This window comes from Misgurnus anguillicaudatus, chromosome 5, assembly GCF_027580225.2.
Source record: "Misgurnus anguillicaudatus chromosome 5, ASM2758022v2, whole genome shotgun sequence".
NCBI classification, from domain to species: Eukaryota; Metazoa; Chordata; class Actinopteri; order Cypriniformes; family Cobitidae; genus Misgurnus; species Misgurnus anguillicaudatus.
Window position 1 is genome coordinate 41,556,556 of NC_073341.2, and position 23,575 is coordinate 41,580,130.

Here is a 23,575-nt window from a genome sequence, read left to right on the forward strand (position 1 = left end):
GTGAATGTGAGGCAACTTGTAAAGCGCTTTGGATGGCCATAGGTCTGTTAAAAGCGCTATATAAATGCAGTCCATTTACCATTTACCATATTATTTTTTCGAACTCTACCACTGTTGTCATGGTTTTTACGTCAGTAAAGGCGGTGACAAAGGGTCACATGGATATTAACGTCATTGACAGGAGACTGCACTGCCCCATGTCAATGTTTTGAATGTAAATCGTGAGAAAATTTCCAAGTAGTTGAAAACATTACAGATATTGATAGTAACCAGCTGGACAAAATATATAACACTGGCCTAGTGGTTTTTGGACATTTTACTGTAAATATCTTACAAATTGCACCTTTAACATTCAGAGGACAATACATGGTCCAAAGTGAGCAGCAGCTTTTCATCAGAAATTAAGGGGTAATTTAAATGTTAATGTCAAGTCATGCTGTACTGAACGATTACCTGTAAAGAGTCTAGTAAAACTGGTTGTATATCCCAGACTGCATATCATATTACTCTTGTATATGCAATTTTAATGTAGAAATCCCACTTATTCTATTTTAGCACAGTGAATCTGGGCAGAAGGGTTTGATTTTAAAAACTTAAAAATAATCCTGAAAATTATTATTCACCATTATAATATAAATCACATCAAATTATTAAAAACAAAAAACAGTTTCTGTCAATCCCAGTTTCTGTGACCTATAATTAAGAAAAGTGACTGCTGCACTACCAGTATGAGCAAGGGTGGGCATTCCTGGTCCTGGAGTGCCACTGTCCGGCAATGTTTAGCGCCAACCCTAATCAAACACAACTGAAAAATCTAATCAAAGGCTGCAGGATAACTGGAAATGACCTTCAGGTGTGTTAGTTTATGTTTGAAGCTAAACTTGCCCTCCAGGAATGCCCACTAATGGGTTAGGGTTAAAATAGTTTAACATGTTTCTAACACAGGGGTGACCAACCCTGTTCCTGGAGATCTACCCTCCTGCATATTTTAGTTCCGACCCAGTTTGAACACACCTGAATCTAATTTATATGTAGCCCTGAAACATATTAGATATGTACACTAGAGCCGTTTCTCAATGTCAAGGATACTTCCTTGGCAGGACTAGTCCTTACAAGTCACTTCCTTCAGAGGCTAGGCGAGGCTCCTTTTAAGCATTCGGAGAACACGTTAAATGGAACAGGCTAGCAAGTGCGCATCATTGCGTGATTGAAAGGTGTGCTTTCGGTGCTGCGCGCATAGAATTGTGTGTGATTTCAGCGCGTGAAAGATACACATACGCATCCTTTCCTGTATATGAGATATTTCTCGAACGAAGGACTCAGTCCTTGGCTGAAATTTTAGAGGATCCTCGACATTGGAACAGTCCTTCGATGGACGTCGATGACGTAGCATCCTCGAAATTCTGGCTTCCGAGGATCCGTCCTTGACATTGAGAAACGGCTAATATGTCGCCTTGGCTACAGCAGTTAATTGGACCGAATGCGTCAACTAGTGTCGCCATCTTGAAACAGGGGAACCCCGCATCAGCGTCATTGTAGGCAATGGTGTAACAGAAATAAAATCATAAATAGTCATGAACGCGATTTTCTCGGTTTTCTTTTGGTTCGTTTCAACAGTCAGACATTTATTTAGCATTTAGTACAGGAAAAAATAAAATTTTTGCTTTTATGAAAAATGACTTTTTCTAACTGTAATGCATAGTGCTTGTAGCCCTAACATCCATACGCAGCACAAATGTCCGGCATCGTCGATGAATTCGAAGTACAGGCGGAGATAGCAGCTTTACCTAGCTACTTCCTATGACAAGACCCCTGTTCTAAGATGGTGGGGGTTATGACACAGAGCCCCAAGGCGACTTCTAGTGTATATATCTATGGCCCTGAAATGCTTGATTGCCAGGTTCAGGTGTGTTTGATTGGGGTTGAACTTTGCAGGACAGTAGATCTCCAGGAACAGGGTGGGTCACCACTGTTCTAACACAATACTGCACATGGCACAACTTGGGTTAGGTTAGCTCCACTGTTTGCTGTTATTTTCATGTTGTTTCATTGGGTCTTGTCAATTAACAATATTGTCAAAACTAAGAAACAGACTGTAAACGGAGTTGAGCATCTGCTACTAATCCTTTATTCATAATTAAAGAAAAAGTAGGAGGTCAGTTAGCAAGAAAGAAGACAAGTGTTTGCTAGTGCAGTCTGCATGACAGGAGCAGATGGTATCTAATGGCAGCGTGTCTGGATGGGTTTGATGTCTTTGGTCCAAATGGGAGCAGAAAAACAACATGAAGAAAAAAAGATAAAGCACACGACTGAAGGCACTTCAGATTTTACAGCGACAGGAAAAGACAATTTTCTCAATACATGAGGAAGATCAAAACTGCTTAACTGGGAGTTCTACATACATGGCCAGAGGCTAGAAAAACATTATACATACTGTTACATATATACAGGAATGAGATGAGAAACTAGTGCTGGACAAATAACATGAACCTTCATATGTAACCGTTAGCAAAACAATCCAGACATTCTGAAAAACAGAACAGCATCTTTACATACCGGAGCGTGTGGTACTGATCTTTCATCATGCAAACATGGACAATCATGGACAGTTAGGTTAACACGAGAGCAGATTGTGAAGAGCATGTGTGAGTGAGGTATATCATGAGACTCGGTCATAAAGACTTGTGCGCTAGCACCGATCGAGGGCACGTGACAAAGACAAACAGAAACTGAGAACAGCTTCAGTTACAAAACTTCAATGCGACTCTCATGCATGAAAAGATGAACATGCGCGACCAGGCCACAGACAGACCTGAAAACACATCTCCAGACCATGAACCATAACTCTCAGCCTCTGTGACCTCCACACGCACACACACACACACACACACACACACACACACACACACACACACACACACACACCCTAACCCTCTGTGACCAACACACACACACACACACACACATGCATGCACGCACGTCTCCCTAACCTTCTGTGACCTACACAGACACAAACGCACGCACACACACGTCTCCAAGCACCCTAACCCTCTGTGACCTCCACACACTCACAAACACACAACATCACACCTCCAGACACCCGTACCCTAGCTCTTAACCTTCTGTGACCGCCACACACACACAAAAGCACACACACGTCTCCAGACACCCTAACCCTCTGTGACCTCCACACACTCACAAACACACAACATCACACCTCCAGACACCCGTACCCTAGCTCTTAACCTTCTGTGATCGCCACACACACACACAAAAGCACACACACGTCTCCAGACACCCCAACCCTCTGTGACCTCCACACACTGAAACTCTGGCTGTCATCTTAGTGTTGAACTTCACAGACTTTTAACACACATAACAAAACATGAATCTTTCCTTCCTCAACACTTGACAGTAGCACTCGCTTACAAATGACTCAAACACAAAACCTTTACATAAGCAGATTAGAGAGAGAGAGAGAGAGAGAGAGAGAGAGAGAGAGAGAGACAGAGACAGAGACTGGGTCACAGCTCAACAGGCCAGGTGTAAACGTCAGTGACAGGTGTATTGTAAGAAGTAATGAAGGTAAAGTGTGACTGTGTCATGGGCCGTGGGTCCGTGGTTGCCTCTGTGGAAGCCCATTGTGGGAGGGTCGATCTGAGCGGTAGACTGAGGAGTGGGAGGGGCCTTTCATGCTATTGGTCGGCTGAGAGTTTGGAGTCTCCCCATAGTCGCTCTGGTGACTGCGGTCTCCATGGTAACGATCACCCTGGTTGCGGTAGTTGGTCCGGCCAGGGTTTCGGTCAGGATGTCCATTTCCATTATATCGCTGATTTCCTTGGTAACCGTGAATAATGCGCCTGTTGCCCTGGAAAATCTGAAATAGAAAAAGGAAGCACACGTTTGTCATGCAAAAGACAAAAAGAGAGATTTATATTAGTCTTATGCAAAAAGTGCCGATCAGTCAATCCTTCAGTCAGTCAAAAGAGCTACATCCAGGTTTGTTGTGGTGGTTTTAATAGCACCAAAGAAAGATGCTGTGCTACTGTTTATTTAAAACCTCTTAAACATTGTACAAAGTTGTTTGCAGGACTTTGCTCTTCTGCAGACAAACTTTTTTTTTAATCTAAGAACATTAAAAAAAATACAATTTAATTTTTTTTTTTTGAAAGTTTTATTTAAAATAACATATAGGCCAATGTATTTTGGCTGTCACTACAACAATGCATCTGACAAGCAAATGTTTAGTTTTTCTTTTAATCATAAGACTATACTCATCTTGTTTTACTTTTCTGTAATAAATGTAAATATATTAGTTATTAGAATCTATGATTTAACATAAGCAAAAAATACAAATAAAACACTGCACAGTCCTCACTGTAGGATTTTAAATGTGGAGCTGCAGAAGCTTGTTCAGTTAAGAGTAAGGACTGATTTTAATTTTTGGTGTGTAATAAACATTTCTGACACAGAAAGCACCAGTGGCCGGTTGCATAAAACTTTAAGACTAGCTTTAAAAGTTAGTCATGAATTTTTTTCTTCAAGACTGATCATAACTGTTTTAAGTATGTTACATAGAAAGGTAGATTGGTCTAATTTAAATCCAAATAATAAGACTGATTAGCCCTAACTAATTGCTAGTTAGTCAGAATCATACTTAAGACGCAGTCTTAACGTCACGGCTATGTTTATGCAACCGGCCACTGGTGACTGTCACTTTAAGACACAAGACAGCTTTAAAACGGCTCTGCTTCAATATACTGATAAACATCTAGCTGTTTATGTTCACTTAGACAAGAAAGAAAACTTACGTTTAGTGATCACGTGTGTGCTGACTGCTCTCTGTGTGCGCGCTTCATGAACCCTCGTGCCTGTAAATATTCAAAGCGGTGCGGATGTGCGCGTGCAAGAAAGTATAATGTACCTCTTTCGTCTGCTGTGTCCCGGGCTTTAATGAAAGCTGCTTATAGTCTGATGAGGCGCTTAGTTTGCGATGCATGACGAGAAACGGACGTATATACACACCTTTCTTTAAGTCCAACATTACACAAAAGGGAAATGTTTTCGCGCATTTCTGTCCTTTCATTTGCCGGTTAATGAGTTTATAATGGGTTTTAAAAATGACTGAATCCAAAATCTGCCAACTTCATGACATTCCGCGTTGTGCAGTTCATTCCATTTGTATGCATTTCGCGATTCTGTCCGTGTTTTCCGCATCGCGGAAATCATATGGCCCTACACTTTGTTGAGGAGTTGAACTGCTGCTCGCTCATGTTTTCCAAATGGTGTGATGACGTCTAGTCAGCACCTCAGTTTTAATGCACTCTATTGGTTTAAACTGCATCAAACGTAAAATGCGCATGAAGCGAACTGTCAAAAACTGCGTACTAGATGATTGTTATATTTGATCGTTTTGAATCGAAATAACCGCAGCTCTTGTGATTCGAAAATCGCATCCATTCACATCGGGATTTCGGTTTAAAACGATTAATCGTGCAGCCCTACCACGGACTAGGGCTGGGTAAAAATATCGATTCATCAATGCATTGCAATTATTTGCTCCTCAATTCAATATCGATTCATCAAATCCTATGAATCGATTCATCCTACCGGCCAGTGGCGGCGCTGTGGGTGGGCAACACTCTAGCGCCCGCTCCCCGAGGTAATTTGATCCGGCCCTTTATGTAGTCTGTGAAAAAGACATGTATAGAATAAATAAATGTAGAATTAAAATAAATGTAGTTGGACAACGGGCCATACAGTTACGAGTTGATGAGCGTGCATCTGTTACAGCATGAGTTGCAGAGCGCGCGTCACGTGACTGGCGCGAGCAGCTGTGTCACGTGTTTATATTCGCGCTTTGGTCTACCGCGAGCCGCTCGCGCCCGCATATCAAGACGCGACAGTGGTAAGACCACGGACTCTATGGCTGTTTTAACTCCTTGTATTTCCATATACATTGACATGTCGGCTCAAAGATGACTTGCTTATCCACAATGACATTAGATGTCTTAATAAAGGAAACGCATTGAAACGATTAGTAACAGTTAATCACCCATCGCGCCCAACACCTGCACCACTGAACGCGTATCTACTGACAAACATACACCTGATTTTACTGCTCTAGCGAAATCTAAAAGTATAATTTCTCTTATTAGAAGCTAGACTAATGTTTGCCAGTTATTAAGATGGCTGTTGTAGTTTAAATAGAGGTCGTGAAATAATTAGCTTTGACAAAAACAGCATAAAACAATGTTATGTTACATATTGTGAACTTTTTTGTTATGTGTACTAAAGTGAGTAAATAAGTTAAATTCTCAATCAGTGTGATATGGCTCTTATTTATATGTAAATTAAAGCATCTTACAGTGCACTTATGTTGTTATGCAGTTTTAAAATACAACATATGAACATGTCTGGATGTAGAAAAAGCCTACTTGGACATCTTACAATGCACTCATTTTGTTGTATGCAGTTTGAAAATACATGTTTGTAGAAAAAGCCTATTGTACAATGCACTGATTTTGTTGTTATGCAGTTTAAATATAAATGTAGTCATAATCACTGATATATCTTCGGCCCCTTATTTGAGATGCTTTTCATGAACTGGCCCCCATGACAAACTAACTGAATAGCCCTGCTCTAGTGAGAGCATTCAGCGTTGTACAAGACACGCTTTACCAAAACATGCTTTACCAAAACAGCAAGATGGCAAACAGCAGCTGCACTCCATTCAAGTCTGCACTAAAAGCTAAAATTAAAATATAGGCTACTCAGGTACTTAATTACTTGTGTATCTACTTATTATTGAATCGATATTGAAGCAAACAAATCAATATCGAATTGAATCGAAGCCTCAAGAATCGTAATCGAATCGAATTGTGAAATTCCTAACAATACCCAGCCCTACCACGGACCCTCCTGATGATGAAAATTTTGAGCAGCTTTTGAACGTGGACAGCTGAAACATGTTGGGGCTTAACCGTCATTAGATGACACCTGGAGCCCTACAGAGTTTTCATTGTTAAAATCTGCAAATCCTAGCAGTGGCACACAGCCCCACAGTCCACAAACACACACAGACATCAAGACTGACGCTAGCTGGGTTAATGACTACGTGAGTTTTGTGATCTACCTGTTTGTGTGGCACACCGGGACGGCCCATGTAAGCAGAAGCCTGATGCTGAGGCTCAGAGGGGGGCGGGGCTTTCACAGGGGTGGGTCCTGTGACAGAGGAAGAGGTGGAGCTGCAGCGAGAACGGCTGGAGTAGCTCGTCTGAGGATGATAGACTACAGAGAGAGAAACAGACATCATAATCAACTCATGTCTACTCAAACTGAAGAGAAACAGCTTATGTTCACTATCTTACCTGATCCAGAAGACATGATGCTGCACTTGAGCGGTTCTAGATCAAACGAGAACTTCACAGCTTTACCAAGATCCTCGTCATACTTGCGCTCACTGACAAAGTGCTAGAGAGACAGACGGATAATAAACATGTGGCACAGGCGAGTTCAGATCACTGTGTGTGTGTGTGTGTGTGTTTGTGAATGTAATGAGATGCGTGTACGTGTTACAGATGCTTGTGTAAGATGCATGTGTGCATTTTAGTTGGGTGGTAAACTGCTACTAGAAATTTATACACACACACACACACACACACACACACACACACACACACACACATATAAACCCATTTCAAACTGTACAATACCATGATTTGACTCATTTTGGTATTTGTTCACTGTTATGCGCCAGTGTGTGCTACCTGAGTTTGATTCTGTTGTACCAATTTGCACCATAGTTTACTCAATATTGGGCATTTATGTTTATATATTTGTGGTCTTTTCAGTCACAAGTTTGAGTTTTTATTGCGCTTAATGGGAATGGGAAGAGGGCACTGAAGCAGGCAGTTCAAAGGCTTATAACGGAGTAAATATCCATCAAGATATGGTTTCGAAAATAGTTGGTATAGCGTTTATAATCTGTTCTAATAGTTGGAGTGCAGACCTTTAACAGTATTAAAATGACCAGCTCTCATTTGTGCAGTGAAAAAGAGAGAAGAGCGGTGTCTGCCATCACTAATTAGTTGTTTGTATTAGTGGCATAAACTTTCATTGTAGTAGTTACGTGCTAGTTTCAGGTGTTTATGAAGTGAATTAACACATAATGAACTTCAAAGCAGCTGAATGTCTGAGTAAAAAAAACTCTTGAACAACATCTGATAACATCACTGTCATGTGTTGTGGGCATTTATCTTTTCTTATTTGAGGTTGGTTGTTTTTCACGGATGGTAAAGGTTTAGTACCAATACCATGGTACTATATTCCAGTACTGTACTGAACCATTGTACGCTTGCATGTATGACGTGTTTGTGTGCATGTATATTTGTGTACCTTGATGTCAGCTCTTAGTTCTGTAAGCTGTTCCTCTGTCAGTGATGTTGATTGGTCAGTGAGTCTTCGGAGCTCCTCTGCTTTCTTCTGACGGCCGTCCAGAATCATCACTGAACAAACACAATAATTATCGTACTCATTTGGCAAGATTTTTTTCCGATTATTTTTCTCCTGTACAAATATGCATTTACTATATAATCGCTAGCAGCTCACCGTGTATACACAACTGTTGTCAAAATAAGTGTGGCGTCTTCTTCTCTTAATGTGGTACTTACTGCAGGGAGCATAAAATGCCCTCAGCACTGCCCATTTTAAAGGGGACATTCCACAAGACGTTTTTAAGATATTAAATAAATCTTTGATGTCCCCAGAGTACATTATGTGAAGTTTTAGCTCAAAATAACCTATAGGTAATTTATTGTGGCATGTTAAAATAGGCACTTTATCGGGCTGAGAAAAAATGCACCGTTTTTGTGTGTATCCCTTTAAATCCAAACGAGCTGCTCAGGTGGGCGGAGTCTCAAGCGCTCGCGCTGTAGTCAAGACAGAGCATCGAGGGAGATTCTCTCAAGAAAGAAGTTAGTAAGAGATGTTCAGCATTATATCTTTGAACAAGTTTAAAAAGTCAATCATCTGTTTTATGCACACTAAATACATGTTTATCAGCAGATGGGGAACATTGTGGAAAAAAATAAAGACTTTTAGGTCTCATGCTGCCAGTGTTTTAAACAGGCACAATGATTTTCAGCATGTTACAAATAAAATACACTTCCACAAACACTCAGACGTTTACTTTTTGACCAAACCACACGAGCACATTTAAATGATCTGTAATAAAACAACACGTTTAATGCTTAAACTTTAGAGAAACAGATCAAATGACATGTTTAAGTTTATTGTGATTAAACACATTCGCGTTTCTGTCAGTCTCTCACTCTCTATCTTGTAACTCCTCGTATTCATTTGAAACTTGAGAGAAACATTAAACAACATATTTATGCTTATTGTGTATGATAGTGAATACGCGTTGTTCCCTCACTCTGTCTCATGCAGTGCATTAATCCTCGTGTTCATTCATATAAACTTCAGAGAAACATATTAAAGCTGACATAACACAAGACGTTTTTGCCAATCTAATGTTAATCTTGCTTATATATAGAGTAGTATTTCATCAATCATATGTCCAAAGAGTCTTTTGTTTAGTCAGATTTATAAAAGAAGAAACAGCCTTTCCGATTTTTGGTGTAAAAGGTTGAACACTTGAAGGTAGGCGGTAGGCGGAGCTTAAGAGTTACCAGTACGCACAGCTTCGGATACTACTTTTGTATTTACAGCCGACATAGATGGAAATCAAACTTAAAAAAAATGTTTTTAAATAACCAGCCTTATCTTATAAATATGATCCAGAATCGGATACTTAGTCAGTAATGGACGAACGGGAACAATAGCAGCAACGATTACACCAGGACGTCTCTGTCAGGTAAATTAATCCTTGCTTGTTTATCCGCTATTTTAATAAAAAAGCAACATAATCCAGTTTTTAACTGCAGTACAAAGTGCTGTTGTTGGTGTTGTTTACATTACATGCACGTATGCGCGATTGCAAATAAAACACGTGAGATTTTGAATTACTTGCGCCTGTGGTTCTGACTTCTAAACGGGGTCTTTTAAAGTTTTGACCGCTCCATTAGTTGTAAAAAAGAGGAAAATCCGGTGTCAAACTGTTTGTGTAAAGCAGTCTTCTCCGAAATACAGCCGGGGAACAAACAAACTCATTCGCAATTACGTTGCTGTCTGGGAAAAAACGAACTGCATCCACTGTTGTCTTACGACAGGGAAAGCTAAATAAGGTTTTCTTCTCCTTACATCCAAAAAACACACTTCTTTTGTCGAACTATCTTGCTAAAACAAAGTTGTCGCGCGTGCTGTGCAGTGATACCGGTGACTTCTACTCGACAGAGCAATGCTAATGAGCGTTCTCGCTTCACTTGACGTGCAGGGCCAGCGTGCTTTTCTAAGAGTAAAGGCCCATAAAAGGAATATGGGGTCAATCAGTCGTAACGGATACCCCCATTTGAAAAAAACTTTCCGAAACTTGTAGGAAAAAGGAGGCGTGAGTTTGGCTCAGAAATACTGTTACAAGCTCAACTGCTTTTTTGAGACTTTGCTTATGTTTAGCACGAGGACTACAACTCTTAAACTGTGTTAATAAGTCAGAATGCATGAAATAGCATTAAACCTCCCCTTTAAACAACATACTTGTATTGATGAAAGTGAACCGTTGCGCTGCTCTCTCTCTCTTGTTCGTTTGCTCACTCGCTCTCTCTTTGTTGCACTAAGGTAAAGTTAATCCTTTAGAACGTTAACTAAACCTTTAGAAAGATTATTAAAATTACAAGTTATAAGATTGTAGGCTACTGTTTGTGTTTGATGGAATACAAACGTGTCGTGCTGTCAGTCATTCTTTCTCTTTGTCGCTCGCACTCGTGAGGCCGCGTCATGGTTGGATAGCGCAGATGAAGGGGCGGTATCATTATAATAAGATCCCCTTAATACGTCATTGGGGGAACGAAATCGGAATGACCTATATATTAACATCCTTTCAGAGAGAGCCTTACCAAAACAAAGTTACAGGGTTGCTATTTTTCATGTTTTCTGGGATGGTAGAAGCACTGGGGACCTGATTATAGCACTTAAACAGGGAAAAAGTCTGATTTTCATGGAATGTCCCCTTTAAAGCGTAGAAACTAGAGAGAGTCTAATAAATTATTTGTATTTCAATGAATTATGATCCAGATTAAACAAAGCTGAGGTCTGTAAAATGGTTACTCCTAATATAGACAAACAAAGCAGCACATCAAAATGATTAAAGCTCCTACAGACTGCTCTCTCTCAACTCACTGGCTTCTTCTTTGACTTTGTCCATCTCAGCGAGGAGCGCCACCTCTCGATCCATCAGACTGAAAACAAAAACAATTCTTAATTTAGTATTTGATTTTAAAAAGCAGCTTATTGTCATTTGTAAAAAAAAAGTGCACTAATGTATGAGATTATTTTACACAAATTTGTCCATAGACCATAAAACCAATTATAAGTAGCAAAGGGTTAGTTGTTGTAGGAAAAAATGCTCTTTTATCAAATATTTTTTATCATACATATATCAAAACTTTATATTTGTGAGTGGATGCAACTGCTCAGGACTTCATTTAAACAACTTTAAATGTGATTTTCTTAATATTTGGATTTTTTTGCACCCTCAGATTCCAGATTTTCAAATAGTTTTGTCTCAGGCAAATATTGTCCTATCCTAACAACCCATACATCAATGGAAAGTTTATTTATTCAGCTGATAGTGTATAAACCTCAATTTTAATAAACTTGATCATCATGTCTGGTTTTGTTGTCCAGGGTCACAAATGTGAACAGGGAACAAACACAAGATGATGTTTTTTGGGTATAACCCTTTCTGCATCAAACTTAGGTAAAATATCTTTGATGTAATTGATGTGTCATTTACACGTGTGTGTGCGCGCACGCGTGTAATACCAGCTCTGGAGCTCCGCAAACGTCTGCTTGATTCTCTTGATAGACGAATCCATCTCATCTCTCACCACGACTCTGTAGCGAGTGAGCGATGCCGCACAACGCTGTAGGTCTTTCACAGAGCGGTCAACATTAGCACCTAAAAAAACCCAACAACTAACGCTTCAGTTTCAATGCCAAAAAACAAACATCCAGGAGAGTTACAAACAAAGGCAAACATTTAGACACCTACCCATATTTGAGAGGTGATAAATAGAGAACAAAATAAACACATCTTTACTGCTTATACCACTAGCAGTGAAATAAAAATGTTATCTCATTGTTTGATTGGTTTTCCGCCCGTGTTTCTAGAATAACTTTGTTAAGCTCTCTATGGTAAAGCTCAGAGGGTTAACCGCTTCTTCAGTGCTTTGAGTGCACATTTGACGGCCATTGTCCATAGCGCCAACTGTCATACGGGCATGAAACAGCTGAAGGTGAACAATCGTTTTGTCTTTGATATGAAGAGATATGAAGAGTTTTTTGTCAGTTTGCCTCGCTTTATTGCATCGCTGACAGTGGGGAGCGACCTTAAAAGTCAGGTGGTAGTGTACCTAACCATTCACGTAGACCCCCAGTTAACTCTTAGACAAACAGATTGCCATATTTCAAGAATTTCTGATGATATAATTGATGGGTAAATCCTGTGGGAAAACCACCCAATTACAAATATTACCAATTTTTTTGCCAGATGAAGCTCCCATTCTTTCCCAATCTGTAGAGAGAACGGAGGCAGAAGAATTCTGGGAGCTGGAAACAGGCTTATGTTGAGACTTGTTAGTACGTGAACTGTGATGGTTCTGTCGCGCTTCAATTCTGGGGCCGGGCTGAGGGTTGGGGCTGGATGTTGGGATTGATGCAATCTCTCCATCTGCAACAGACCACAAACGTCATTGTGACTAACATCTGAAGAACAAACAGGAGCACAGGCAGGAACTAGAGAAGCGTTAACATCACACAATCATCTCTAACTCTACCTGTGACATCTGAAATCTCAGGGGCAACAATGTCTGCATCAATTTCAGGTACATCCAGGGAGGCGGAGTCTAGCTGCTCACTAAGAGAATCTAGGGAATCTACGTCAGCACATGTCGAACCGTTGGCGTGGAAACCATTCACAGCCTCTGAACCTTCAACATCCGGTGTTGACTCGTCAGGGGCGGTGTCCAGAAGGGCTTCATTCTGAGGTTTTGACTTCTTTTTCTTCTTAGGCTGCGAGTAAAACAGTCGTTTTAATCAAATGTGCACTACAGACTCTGCAGGTCAGAATTCTGCTTTTACGCCATTTCATAGCCGACTACAGATAATTACTCTACAATGTGTGCAGGACATTTTTACAGCAGCCCTTGGAACTACAAATGTAATAGCACTTTAGATTTTCTAAAGATTGACAGATCACATACCTTCTTTTTTCCAGTTACATTCCATTCTTTCAGAATCTCCACGGCACTACCTGACAACAGACAAACACATTACTGTTGTTTTACATCACAACACACCAGCAGTAAGAGCAGCCCTATCTTCTCAAAAAGAGAGAGAAAAAAAATTGTATAATTCAGGCTTAACTTCAACCATGAAGGGAAAACGGACGTGATCCAAGTGTGTGTGTTTGTACCTTCTACAAATGCTTGCACTGCTCGATCCACCGAGTTCTCGAAATGCTGGAGCACCAAAGTAATCTCATTGTTACTCTTATTGGGCACCACAGCTCGCACAGCATTAATCTGTAGATGGACACGTGAAGAAATGTCAAAGAAACAAGGAATCAAACAAAGCACTCGCCTGCCATTAAAGGGGTCATACGATGGTTTTACAAAAACATTATGTATTTTGTGCAATACAATGTGTTAACATTGTACACACACATATATACATACACACACACACACACACGAAATTGCATCATATGACCCCCTTTTATTTAAAGATTGGCACAAGCAAAGAAACAAGGAAACAAAAGTTCAACTACAGGTTTTTACCTTCTCCTTCATGTTTTCAAAAGTTCCTCCTTGTGACATCGCCATTTTAGAGTGCGTGTCGAACACCACTCCAGACATATCTACAAACAAGAAAAAAATTAAAGAAAGGTTCACAACTATATAGATTAGGACTTCCAAACTTCTGCTAAAAAAAGAGAGAGTGTGTGAGATTCACAGACCATTTTTCACTAATTTGTTCAAGTCTCTCCGTGGTCGATAATTTTTTTTTCTTAAAACTAATTATTTGTGATGCACCAATGTATCAGACGATTTTTGATGAATTTTAAACCATCGGCATATCGGTAATAGCACGAGAAAGGCCGATACCGATTTTTTAATTAATTAACTGCATAAAGAAATCCATTATATGTAAAAAATGAGTTAATGTTGTTAATAAATGCTGAATAGCAAAAACCACCTTTGAAGGTTGTCATGCTGTCGTATTATATTTGTTTTAGCTTAATTTGTGCCTATCTTATTATGTTGGTCAGTTAAATGTTAATTAGATCCAATCCATGTTCAGTAAAAATAATTTGATGCAGAAATAAACTAGCTAATAGACCAACTGTATAGTATTGTATACAAGTGTTTAATACCGGTATTGGCATCGGCCAGAAGTTGTCCGTTTAAATCGGTATCGGTCAAAAAAATCCTATCGGTGCATCCCTACTAATTATCAATGACATATTTAAACATTTTATTCTGTGTAGGGGAATGTCCATGCCTTAAAATTGCTTGATTGGAAATGTACACCCCTGCTTCATTTAGAATAGGTGGATCTATGAATATGCAAATTATTACCCACCTTCACTCAGTGATAGCAGCTTCACTAACTACTGACTTGGTCAAACGTAACATACCCTGTATAATTCACTCTTACGCTTAAGACGTTTGCTTTGCAGCATAGTTAATGATATGCATATGACAGGAAAAGTCACACCCTGACGTGATTTGTTATAAACAGCTTATTAAAAACTTATTTCTGGGTTTTTTAGCTTACTAGCTGTACATATTGTTACACAGCAGCTTTAAGGCATTATTCAGTTTTTTGTTAAAAGCCAGAAATGACAAGGAGGAACCTCTCGCAATACAAAGTCAATGGAGACGGATGGATTGTTTTCCCCCGGTGGGCGTGGTTTTCAGATTGTGACGTGATGCGCTCTGTTTCTGTGCTGTTGGCTACAGAGTTTGCAAATGGTATGTCTTATAAAAGGCCATTTCAAAAGACTCTAAGATGTCACATAAGTCTTTGGAGTACCTAGAGTCTGTATGTGAAGTTTTAGCTCCATATAGATAATTTATTATAACGATAAAATTGCCACTTTGTAGCTGTGAGCAAAAATGTGCAGTTTTTAGGAGTGTTCTTTAAAATGTAAACGAGCTGATCTTCGTACAAAACGTCAGTGCCGTGGTTAAATAGTGCAGGGTAGTATTATTATAATAAGATCCCCTTCTGACATCACAAGGTGAGCCAAAGTTCTATGAGCCATTTTTTCACATGCTTGCAGAGAATATTTGACCATAACGAAGTTACTGGGTTGATCTTTTACACATTTTCTAGGTTGATAGAACTGGGGACTCAATTATAGCACTTAAACAGGGAAAAAGTCAGAAATGTCCCCTTTAAACCCTAACCCACCATATAGTCATATAAACACTTGATTTTCAGTCCTTTAAATCACTTTTCCTTCACTTACTTTCAGAAACACATTTACATTAGCAGTGGAGGTCACAACTCCAACCTGCTGCCTCAGATATCAAAGAAAACTTTGACAACTAATAATTATATTTTGTTATCAAGATATGTTTAATGTCTACTAGTATTAGTCCATAAAAGTCCCATTTGCAAACTAATGAACAGTTTCTCAATTACTTTGTGATATAGGGAATATATACAGATGCAGAATAGGGTGGTCCTTATTTTCCAACTTTTAAAAGTTCATGCTCTCACCCCACCAATAAGTTTGAATAAAAAAAGAGCAATTTTTTTTTTTAATATTTAGAGGTTGCTCAAGACCTTTAAAATGTAACACATTTGCGTATTATGTGATACTTCGTGCTAGCATGTATGTGTGTTTAAAGAGCAACAGAGATCCCAAATCGAAAAGGACATGTATTGCAGTGTGTAGCTTTCTATCAATGTAAGCTATGTGCAAAGTAGTTGAATCCAAAAGTGCATGATAAATAAAGTTATTGGCTTCTAAAGTAGGGAGTCGACTCTGAATCGCTGAAACGAGTTGTCTTATGGATTGAATCTCCTGCCTGTCTTTATCCACATAATACCAACATTTTGCATAATAATCTCCGCCTACAGCCTTGCCCGCAGGAGAAACAAAAACTATGACCTGCCCACAGCTAGTTAGTTAGTGATAAACATCATATCACGCTGTGTTTTCAGTTTGTGTTGTTTTCACTACCAAAGGATGAAGACATATGAAGAATCTGTGATTAAAGGTCACATTCTTCCTGATACCATTTTTTAAACCCTAGTTAGTGTGTAATGTTGCTACAATAGCATAAATAATACCTGTAAAATAAAGCTCAAAGTTCACTGCCAGGCGATATATTTTCTTCAACAGAATTCCTCTTTAAAAGCCTACAACGGACGGTCGGTTTGGACTACAGCCCTCTATTTCCTGCTTTAATGACATCAGTAAAACAGTTTGTTGACTAAACTCCGCCCACATGAATACGTCAGTCACCAGCTTTGGCTCAAACGCAGTGTTTCCCATACATTGATTTATTTGTGGTGGCCCACCACAGAATCAACACTGCCCCCACAAATAGAATTTTCATGATTCCCATTTACATTGTTATTTCACTATTTAAAACAGCTTAATTCGGCTTAAAATATAATTTGATATATAATACAGATCAAATACAGATACAGAGTAAAATCCTCAAAATCCTGTGGGAAACACTGCAAACGGCTCTGCTAAGCTAAGCTGCTATCGAATCACAGCACACTAAACAAACTACACAATCAGAACTTGTTACGTATTTCTGAAGGAGGGACTTCACATAACAAGGAAGACATCAGCCTGTTTTGAGGACAGGGAAAACAGCGCTATACAGATAAGTAAATTGTGTGAAAAATACCGTGTTTTTTTACACGTGAAACACATATTACCCACTATAAACACAATCAAAGCTTCAAAATCACAGTTTCTCGGAGGGCTATACTAGACGTTTGGCTGTGAAGAACAGTGGTTAAAATTACTTTTTCACGTAGAGTCACGTTAGCAAGCGGCTAACGCATTCTCACTTACAGTTTTGCTATGACTCGGTTAGCTTACATAAATGCTTAAATGAGTGTAAAATGTTAGTTTCTGTCGGCATTTTTATTGCTTGGATTAATGATGAATGATATTGGTGTTGATATTGATAATGTCTTCTCAGTAAATCATGTTAGCACTAGGTCAATACATGTTGCACTATTGTTGGTCTGTGCAGGGACTTTGTCAGTTGACCAATCAGAGTAGGCTACTGAAAGGTGGGGTTTAGGCAGACTGAGTCGTTGAACGGCTCCACACAAATCGTTTGGGGATCTCTGAGAAATGGGGTAATTTTAAATTTATATTTTGAGAAAATTACAGTGTTTTTTGACCTTGCATGCATTTAAACCTGTTGTCTGGGACTTATAAACAGTGACAGGACTCTTAAAATTGGCATCTTACTGGCTCTTTAATAATATATAGTTATGCCAGCAATTAGGGATGCTCCAATCTGGATTTTTGCAGCCGATACCGATCACCGATTTGTAATGTTCATGATCGGCCGATACCGATTTTTTTTTAGCTGATATGCAAGCTCTTTGATGACTGTAACTGTTCCATTTTTTCTAGATAAAATAATACCACAGATGTTGCCTTTGTTATATTACTTGCAGTAATTAGGTATATTATTGTTATAATAGAGACTCAATAAATAAGCACAACAAATACTTATTCTGCAAAGAGAAATTTAATATGGCTTTAAAAAGGCTTATGCCTCCTAAAAGTACTGAAAATAAAACACTTCACAGACTTTACTGTATTAATTAAATATACACGCATTCGTATGAAGTATAAAAATTCTTTAGTCAAGAGCAGAGAGTGATTTTATTGAGAGATGAATTAGGTTACTGCAGCTTTAAGACGTGAGAGAGAGAGATCGCTCTGTTCACGTGCACTGATGACAGGCTGCTGTGTGTTGACCGGAGCGCGATCCTCATAGAAAATACGCATGTCTCTGTAAAGGCAACAAATCTGCACGCTGCACATGAGCAACAGGTTGTAAAAATGCTCGCGCTACGTAAAAAATGTCTTTAATTGCAGCTGCATTCAGGATCCTTTTGATGACAAAAGTAAACAGAAAGATCGGTTTATGAGATCGGCAGATTTAGCGAGCACCGATCGAGTCATTTAATGCCATTATCGGCCGATACCGATCGGCGGCCGATCGATCGGAGCATCCCTAGCAGCAATGGACTTGTTTGACCATGCTCCATGCAATTAAAACTCCTGTTTTAGTTGTGATATGTCTTTCAAAGCAACAAAGCTTCAATGTGAATGAAGCGCAATAGACAATATACACTGAGACAATGGCTGAAGCAACATGAAGCAAGTCCGCTATATGGTTACTCAGATCAGAAGAGACTGAAATAACTGGAACAAAGTTACCCTCCAAGAAGCAAGTTTTATGTGTGTTTTTAAATTATATGGTATTTGCAAAAATTTGTGATTTCGGAAATATTCAAATGAGCAACCTTTAGATATTGTAGGAACAATTCAAAATTTTGCACAGTGTGTTTTTATTGATATCCTAATCCTAAAACATTGAGGGGGTGAGAGTTTAAATTTGACCCATTATAAGGACCACCCTAACACACAAGTTAATTAGATGCGTCGTTTATAATACTCTGTAGATACATTTGGCTGACCACAAAGCTTAATGAATTCTTCACAAGCTCTCTCTGTCACTTTAACAGGCTAAAAAGAAACCAAAACTATGCTGATGTGCATGTACGCCATGGCACTTTTCCTATGCATAGTACCCCACAGGTCAGGTCAGCTTAATTTTGATTTGGCTCGGTTAGCTTTTCCACTGAGTTTAGTAACACTTGAGAGTGTAAAGGCATGTAGTTATATTTGTGCTGCATACTGCTGTGACATCATATAAAAAGTGGGAGCGAGCATCGTTGGAAAGCAGCGTTTCCCACACATTCATTTATTTCTCAGTCCGCCACAAAATAAAAATGGATCTTAATCACGGCTTCATTCAGCCACCTACAACTGAAGCTCCACTTTATTCCAGAGTCCTAACTAACAGGTTAACACAAACTAACTCTCACAGTTTGCACACATGCAGTTTTATTTATGGTTGCAAAGCTCAGGAATTTAATTATTTTGGGTAATTATACATACTGTATCATAATACAAACATTAACTTCGTCGACACCTGACTTATCTTCATCCGTGTGCCACAATTCCCATACACACACACACACACACACACACACACACACACACACACACACACACACACGTGTAAGTTATCAAAATTCACAGAATTCTGCACCCCTAGTTTTATTAGGCTACACATTGTGGTATAAAAACAGCAATAAAGAATCATAAAATGATTAATAAAGCACAAACAGTCAGACTTAATGTTAACACTGCAAAAACAGCCAAGATCATCAACCCATGGGATTATTTACTTTTCAAAAGCCAGAATGGTTTATGCCCGTTAAAATTTACTACAGACACTCTTAAATATCACTCAAATAATTACTAGGTTATTTCACTGACACTTCATTGTAATAAACCAATTTTTTAAAATTCAATTACAGGTTACACGCGGCAGATGACCGCAAGCCGACATCCTCTCGTGAGCAGACATGCATGCACGGGCTAAAGTATAAAAAGAACAAGCAGCAGAGAAACTTAAGTACAATATTTTTGTAAACTGACATTCATGACTCTCAATAAAGCTCACACTAGGTGTGACTAAATGCACGCTGACGTGACATGACGTGTAGCGCTTTGCTTACGTGTGTGGAATTCCCTAAAGCAACATTTCTGAAACCTTTTACCTGTGGAACTGATAACACGCACGCATTAATCATTTAAAAGAGTTAAGACTGCAGCCATACACACTTTATCTGGTCAAAGGGTGCTCAAAGCACACAGTTTACACTAGTATCAGACACACGTACGCACTCGATCAGAGTTTAGAAATTTGCAAAGCCATTGACACGCAAAAGTTTTCATTTGCCAAACAAAACAAGTGAATGTTTAGAGAGCCACTACAACTCAATGGAAAAGGGTTATCAAATGTCGGTCATGATGGGTAGCATTTCAGCAGACTCCACAATAACATTTCTGCACAGGACCACAGTTTTGTTCAGGACTGTTTTTAGGGATGACATAAAATCCCTCACATTTCTATTTAGCTTTGCTCAAAACGTTTCAGTGTGAAAAGCAATTGGGTTAATGGTAAGAGAGGTGAAAGATTGAATTAACTTAAGGTGACACATCATCTCTTGGCATCATCTGTATTTCTTGTGTACTTCCCAAATGTGTCCAACCCTCAGGACTGAAGTTATAAGGAAGTGACTTACAGGCTCAATGAAGCTCGAGAGCATACGGAGCGACCGACCACTCACCTTTATAAGAACCTTTCCTCGCCATCGTCCCCCTCAGTCAATGTCAATTCTACAGGATAAGAAAAAAAAAATCATTTAAACATTGTCATTCAGGATTGGAATTAGATTATTCATGCCTATATATTATTCAAAAGCAGTCGCGATTTCTCTAGCAGCAGCATCTTTATGACTGAAAAAATCCTGTAAACAACTTAAGAAAGAGCATAAATCTGTCACACAAACACAATGTCTACATCACACGCACGCACGCAGTCCCTTTAACTGAGAACTTCTCTTTGCGAATAACTTACTGGTGTATGAGTAATATCAGCACACTCAGTTGTGTGCAAACCTGTGCTCCTTTAACGAAGAGACAGACCACAAATGAAACGTACGTCCGACAATGAAAACTACAGCAGAAACACACTGAGAGGACATGAAGTTAGTTAGGTATCAACGGCTGAAAGTTGAATGAAGTCTAGTCTTTCCAAAACCTTAAACCCACATTATTACTGGAGAAAACAGGAGGAACCTTCAGTATTTTACCCGAGTAAAAGCGAATGTCCCTGGAGGTCTGAAGACACACAGCTATCTTGAATAGTTCAGTGACTGTGTGCGTTCCCACAACAGCCTCCACCCTGAGCAAACCAGCCGTATCCAGAAACACCTTTATGAGTCCAAGAAGCACAAACTCTTTCTTGTCAGGAAACAGAAACTTAACTATACAAACATGCAGGCTCTCAGAGTTTACACATACACCCATTCCTGATCCTGACCTAGTGCGTCTGTCCCTGAACGTCACTGTGCCGCAAGCGCGTCACACACCTGTGTGCAGTTCAACAGGTGAAGCCACATTCAATAGCTATATATAAACCAACAAGAAAATGAACCGGCTATTTACCAAAGAGGCGGCACACATCTCTCAGATCTCTTATGTAACCCTAATCTTCGAAGAGTGAAAGTGAAGACACTGCTACTTTAGCTCGAATATAACAGGATCCATATGAGCTCAGAGTTCCTGTTTAGCCTGTTGTGTGGATATAATGCAACACCGATGAAAAAGAGACGTAACACGAGCCAAGCAATGAAAATAAAGAAACACAATAGAAATCCATGTTAGGGTCTGGAATTGGGCCACAGTGACACAAGACAATACATTTAATTCCTGAAACCCAAAGACAGGCAGGAAGACTGTGAATGATGATGATGATGATGATGATGATGATGGCCTGCCCACTGTGATGTGGCACAAAGCAACAAAAATAATGACATCTAAACCTCAAAGACTACACGCACAACAGAGAGATAGAGAGAATCTAGTGTCGTACAACAAACCCTATTGATGAACACTTGCTGTACTTAATCCAAACTACGACAAAATCACGAATATTACGTTATGATTTAGTTATTGAGTAAGTCAACAGGTAATTAGTTTTAACAGGTTATTTATTAATCATTGATTTACCTACGATTACACGCATAAATGTGTAAGTTATGTGAACACACCACCGTTTATAACAACAACAATCTCCGTAATCAATTAAGCGTCAGGCGCGCGCTGGTTATGTGGCAGTATCTTAGCAACGACTCCGTTAGCACTAAGCTAACGTATGTAACTAAACTGAGAGAAACGCGTATTCATGCTGCTTAAATGAAAGCACCGAGGCAAATGCAAATCATTTGTTTTCACAAATCAGTTCTGCTGTCATTTCAGATCAAACGGGCGAAATTTTCATGTTTTGTTAACACTCGCGCAGACATCACGCGCGCAGCCGCATCGTTCACCATTTATCACGAGGACAAACTCGTACCTGAATGAACTGCTGAAACCCGCAACACTTCCACGCACACTCGCGCTTTTTGATATTCCTTCTGGTCGGTCGGTCGGTCGATCGTTTATGTGCGAATTTCTGTCTTTTCTTTCAGCCGGCCCACACGTCACTTCCGCTTTTCCAGCGCGCGTCCCCAACATCCGCCCTATTTTGTGTCCGCATCGCGGCTAGAGGGGGCGGAGTCATATTTGAACCAATTACGAAACAGCATCTAAGTTCATTTCAAGTTCAGTATTTATGAAATATAGACATGCATAACAAACAGTTTACGTTAATACTTAAGAATGCATGTAAAGATGTATGAATTATAATAAATGAACTTAGCTGGGACGTCCCATGATATTATTATAGTAATGCACATTACACGTGAGGGGCATTAGGGCAGTTAAAGCTACTCAATGCTCAGAAGCATCGGCCACAAACCAGTAGTTCAAGAGGTTTGTCTCCATTGTTTGTGCAGTCTGTAATGTTTTTTTTCCTGCTCTCTTCTCTCCTGAAGGATGGGCATTGGGCAAGGAGCACCAATAATCTCAGCAGTTCTGACGATCAGTTGTAGTCTTTGGTATTTACAGTTATTGATGTGCATAGAAGAGACTCAATGACTGCTGAGTAGACTATATTTAAACTAGATTTAAAATGACCATGCTTTGCTGTTCTTTTTGTCTGAGTTTTCTTTTCATTTGTAGCTGCTTTGCAGTACAAGTTCCTCAGTGGCACCAGAATCTGTGACATTCAGATCCTCTGATTGTGATAATACTTCCTTTTGCTATCCAAATCCACTAGTCAGACTGAAATAAACAGCCTTGTCCAGCATATATTTGTCTGCTGGTTAGGGTTAGGAATTAATATAAATATGGGAATAAATATGATGGATGGTTAGACTTACTAACAAAATTGCATTATTATTTTATGCAATTTAATCATATTTGGCTTTTAAACATTATTTGTGAAGCCCAAGGACATCAGAATATGTCCAGCGGATCATATTTATAAATGACTTGTCAGATTCATTTATATATTTTTTTCCTTATCAATTTTTATGTTTTCCCTTTTGTACCTCAATCCTCTTTTTTTATCCACCATCATTAACAGATCACCATATGTATTTGTATTTAAATGATGAAGCATATTTTTGTCTCTAAACTTTTTGTGTATTTTAC

The 23,575-nt window shown here is 39.3% G+C and overlaps 2 protein-coding genes across 7 annotated transcripts in view; one reads left to right on the top strand and one right to left on the bottom strand.

The window, feature by feature from the left end:
- The window catches only part of pym1 (PYM homolog 1, exon junction complex associated factor), a 33,228-nt gene that overhangs the window by 7,020 nt on the left and 2,633 nt on the right, over nt 1–23,575 (top strand). The gene's annotated exons all lie outside the window — the stretch shown is intronic.
- On the bottom strand, nt 2,106–22,562 carry spats2 (spermatogenesis associated serine rich 2). 6 transcript variants are annotated; one of them, XR_012369758.1, is made up of 14 exons: nt 22,395–22,562; nt 20,605–20,653; nt 13,959–14,038; nt 13,595–13,703; nt 13,383–13,432; nt 12,957–13,191; nt 12,656–12,850; nt 11,944–12,079; nt 11,299–11,357; nt 8,398–8,507; nt 7,371–7,473; nt 7,136–7,290; nt 3,186–3,877; nt 2,106–3,058 (listed from the first exon to the last, which is right to left on the bottom strand). XR_012369758.1 is itself a non-coding variant. In XM_055169105.2 (13 exons), the coding sequence occupies exons 2-13, from the start codon at nt 20,627–20,629 to the stop codon at nt 3,602–3,604; spliced, it is 1,533 nt and encodes a 510-aa protein (XP_055025080.1). In that variant the 5' UTR covers nt 20,630–20,653; nt 22,395–22,562; the 3' UTR covers nt 2,106–3,601. The 6 variants fall into 6 exon arrangements, 4 of the variants coding, with proteins under 4 accessions (XP_055025080.1, XP_055025083.1, XP_055025082.1 ...); XR_012369757.1 differs by having other exon boundaries at nt 2,106–2,990; nt 3,049–3,877; XM_055169105.2 differs by having other exon boundaries at nt 2,106–3,877.

Excerpts from the sequence above, each read along its gene's own strand:
- spats2 (XM_055169105.2), bottom strand. The coding sequence starts at position 20,629 with ATGGCGAGGAAAGGTTCTTATAAAG. Across the intron at positions 7,474-8,397 it reads AACTAAGAGCTGACATCAAG|CACTTTGTCAGTGAGCGCAA; the intron begins GTACACAAATAT and ends CTGTCTCTCTAG. Across the intron at positions 7,291-7,370 it reads CATCATGTCTTCTGGATCAG|TCTATCATCCTCAGACGAGC; the intron begins GTAAGATAGTGA and ends CTCTCTCTGTAG.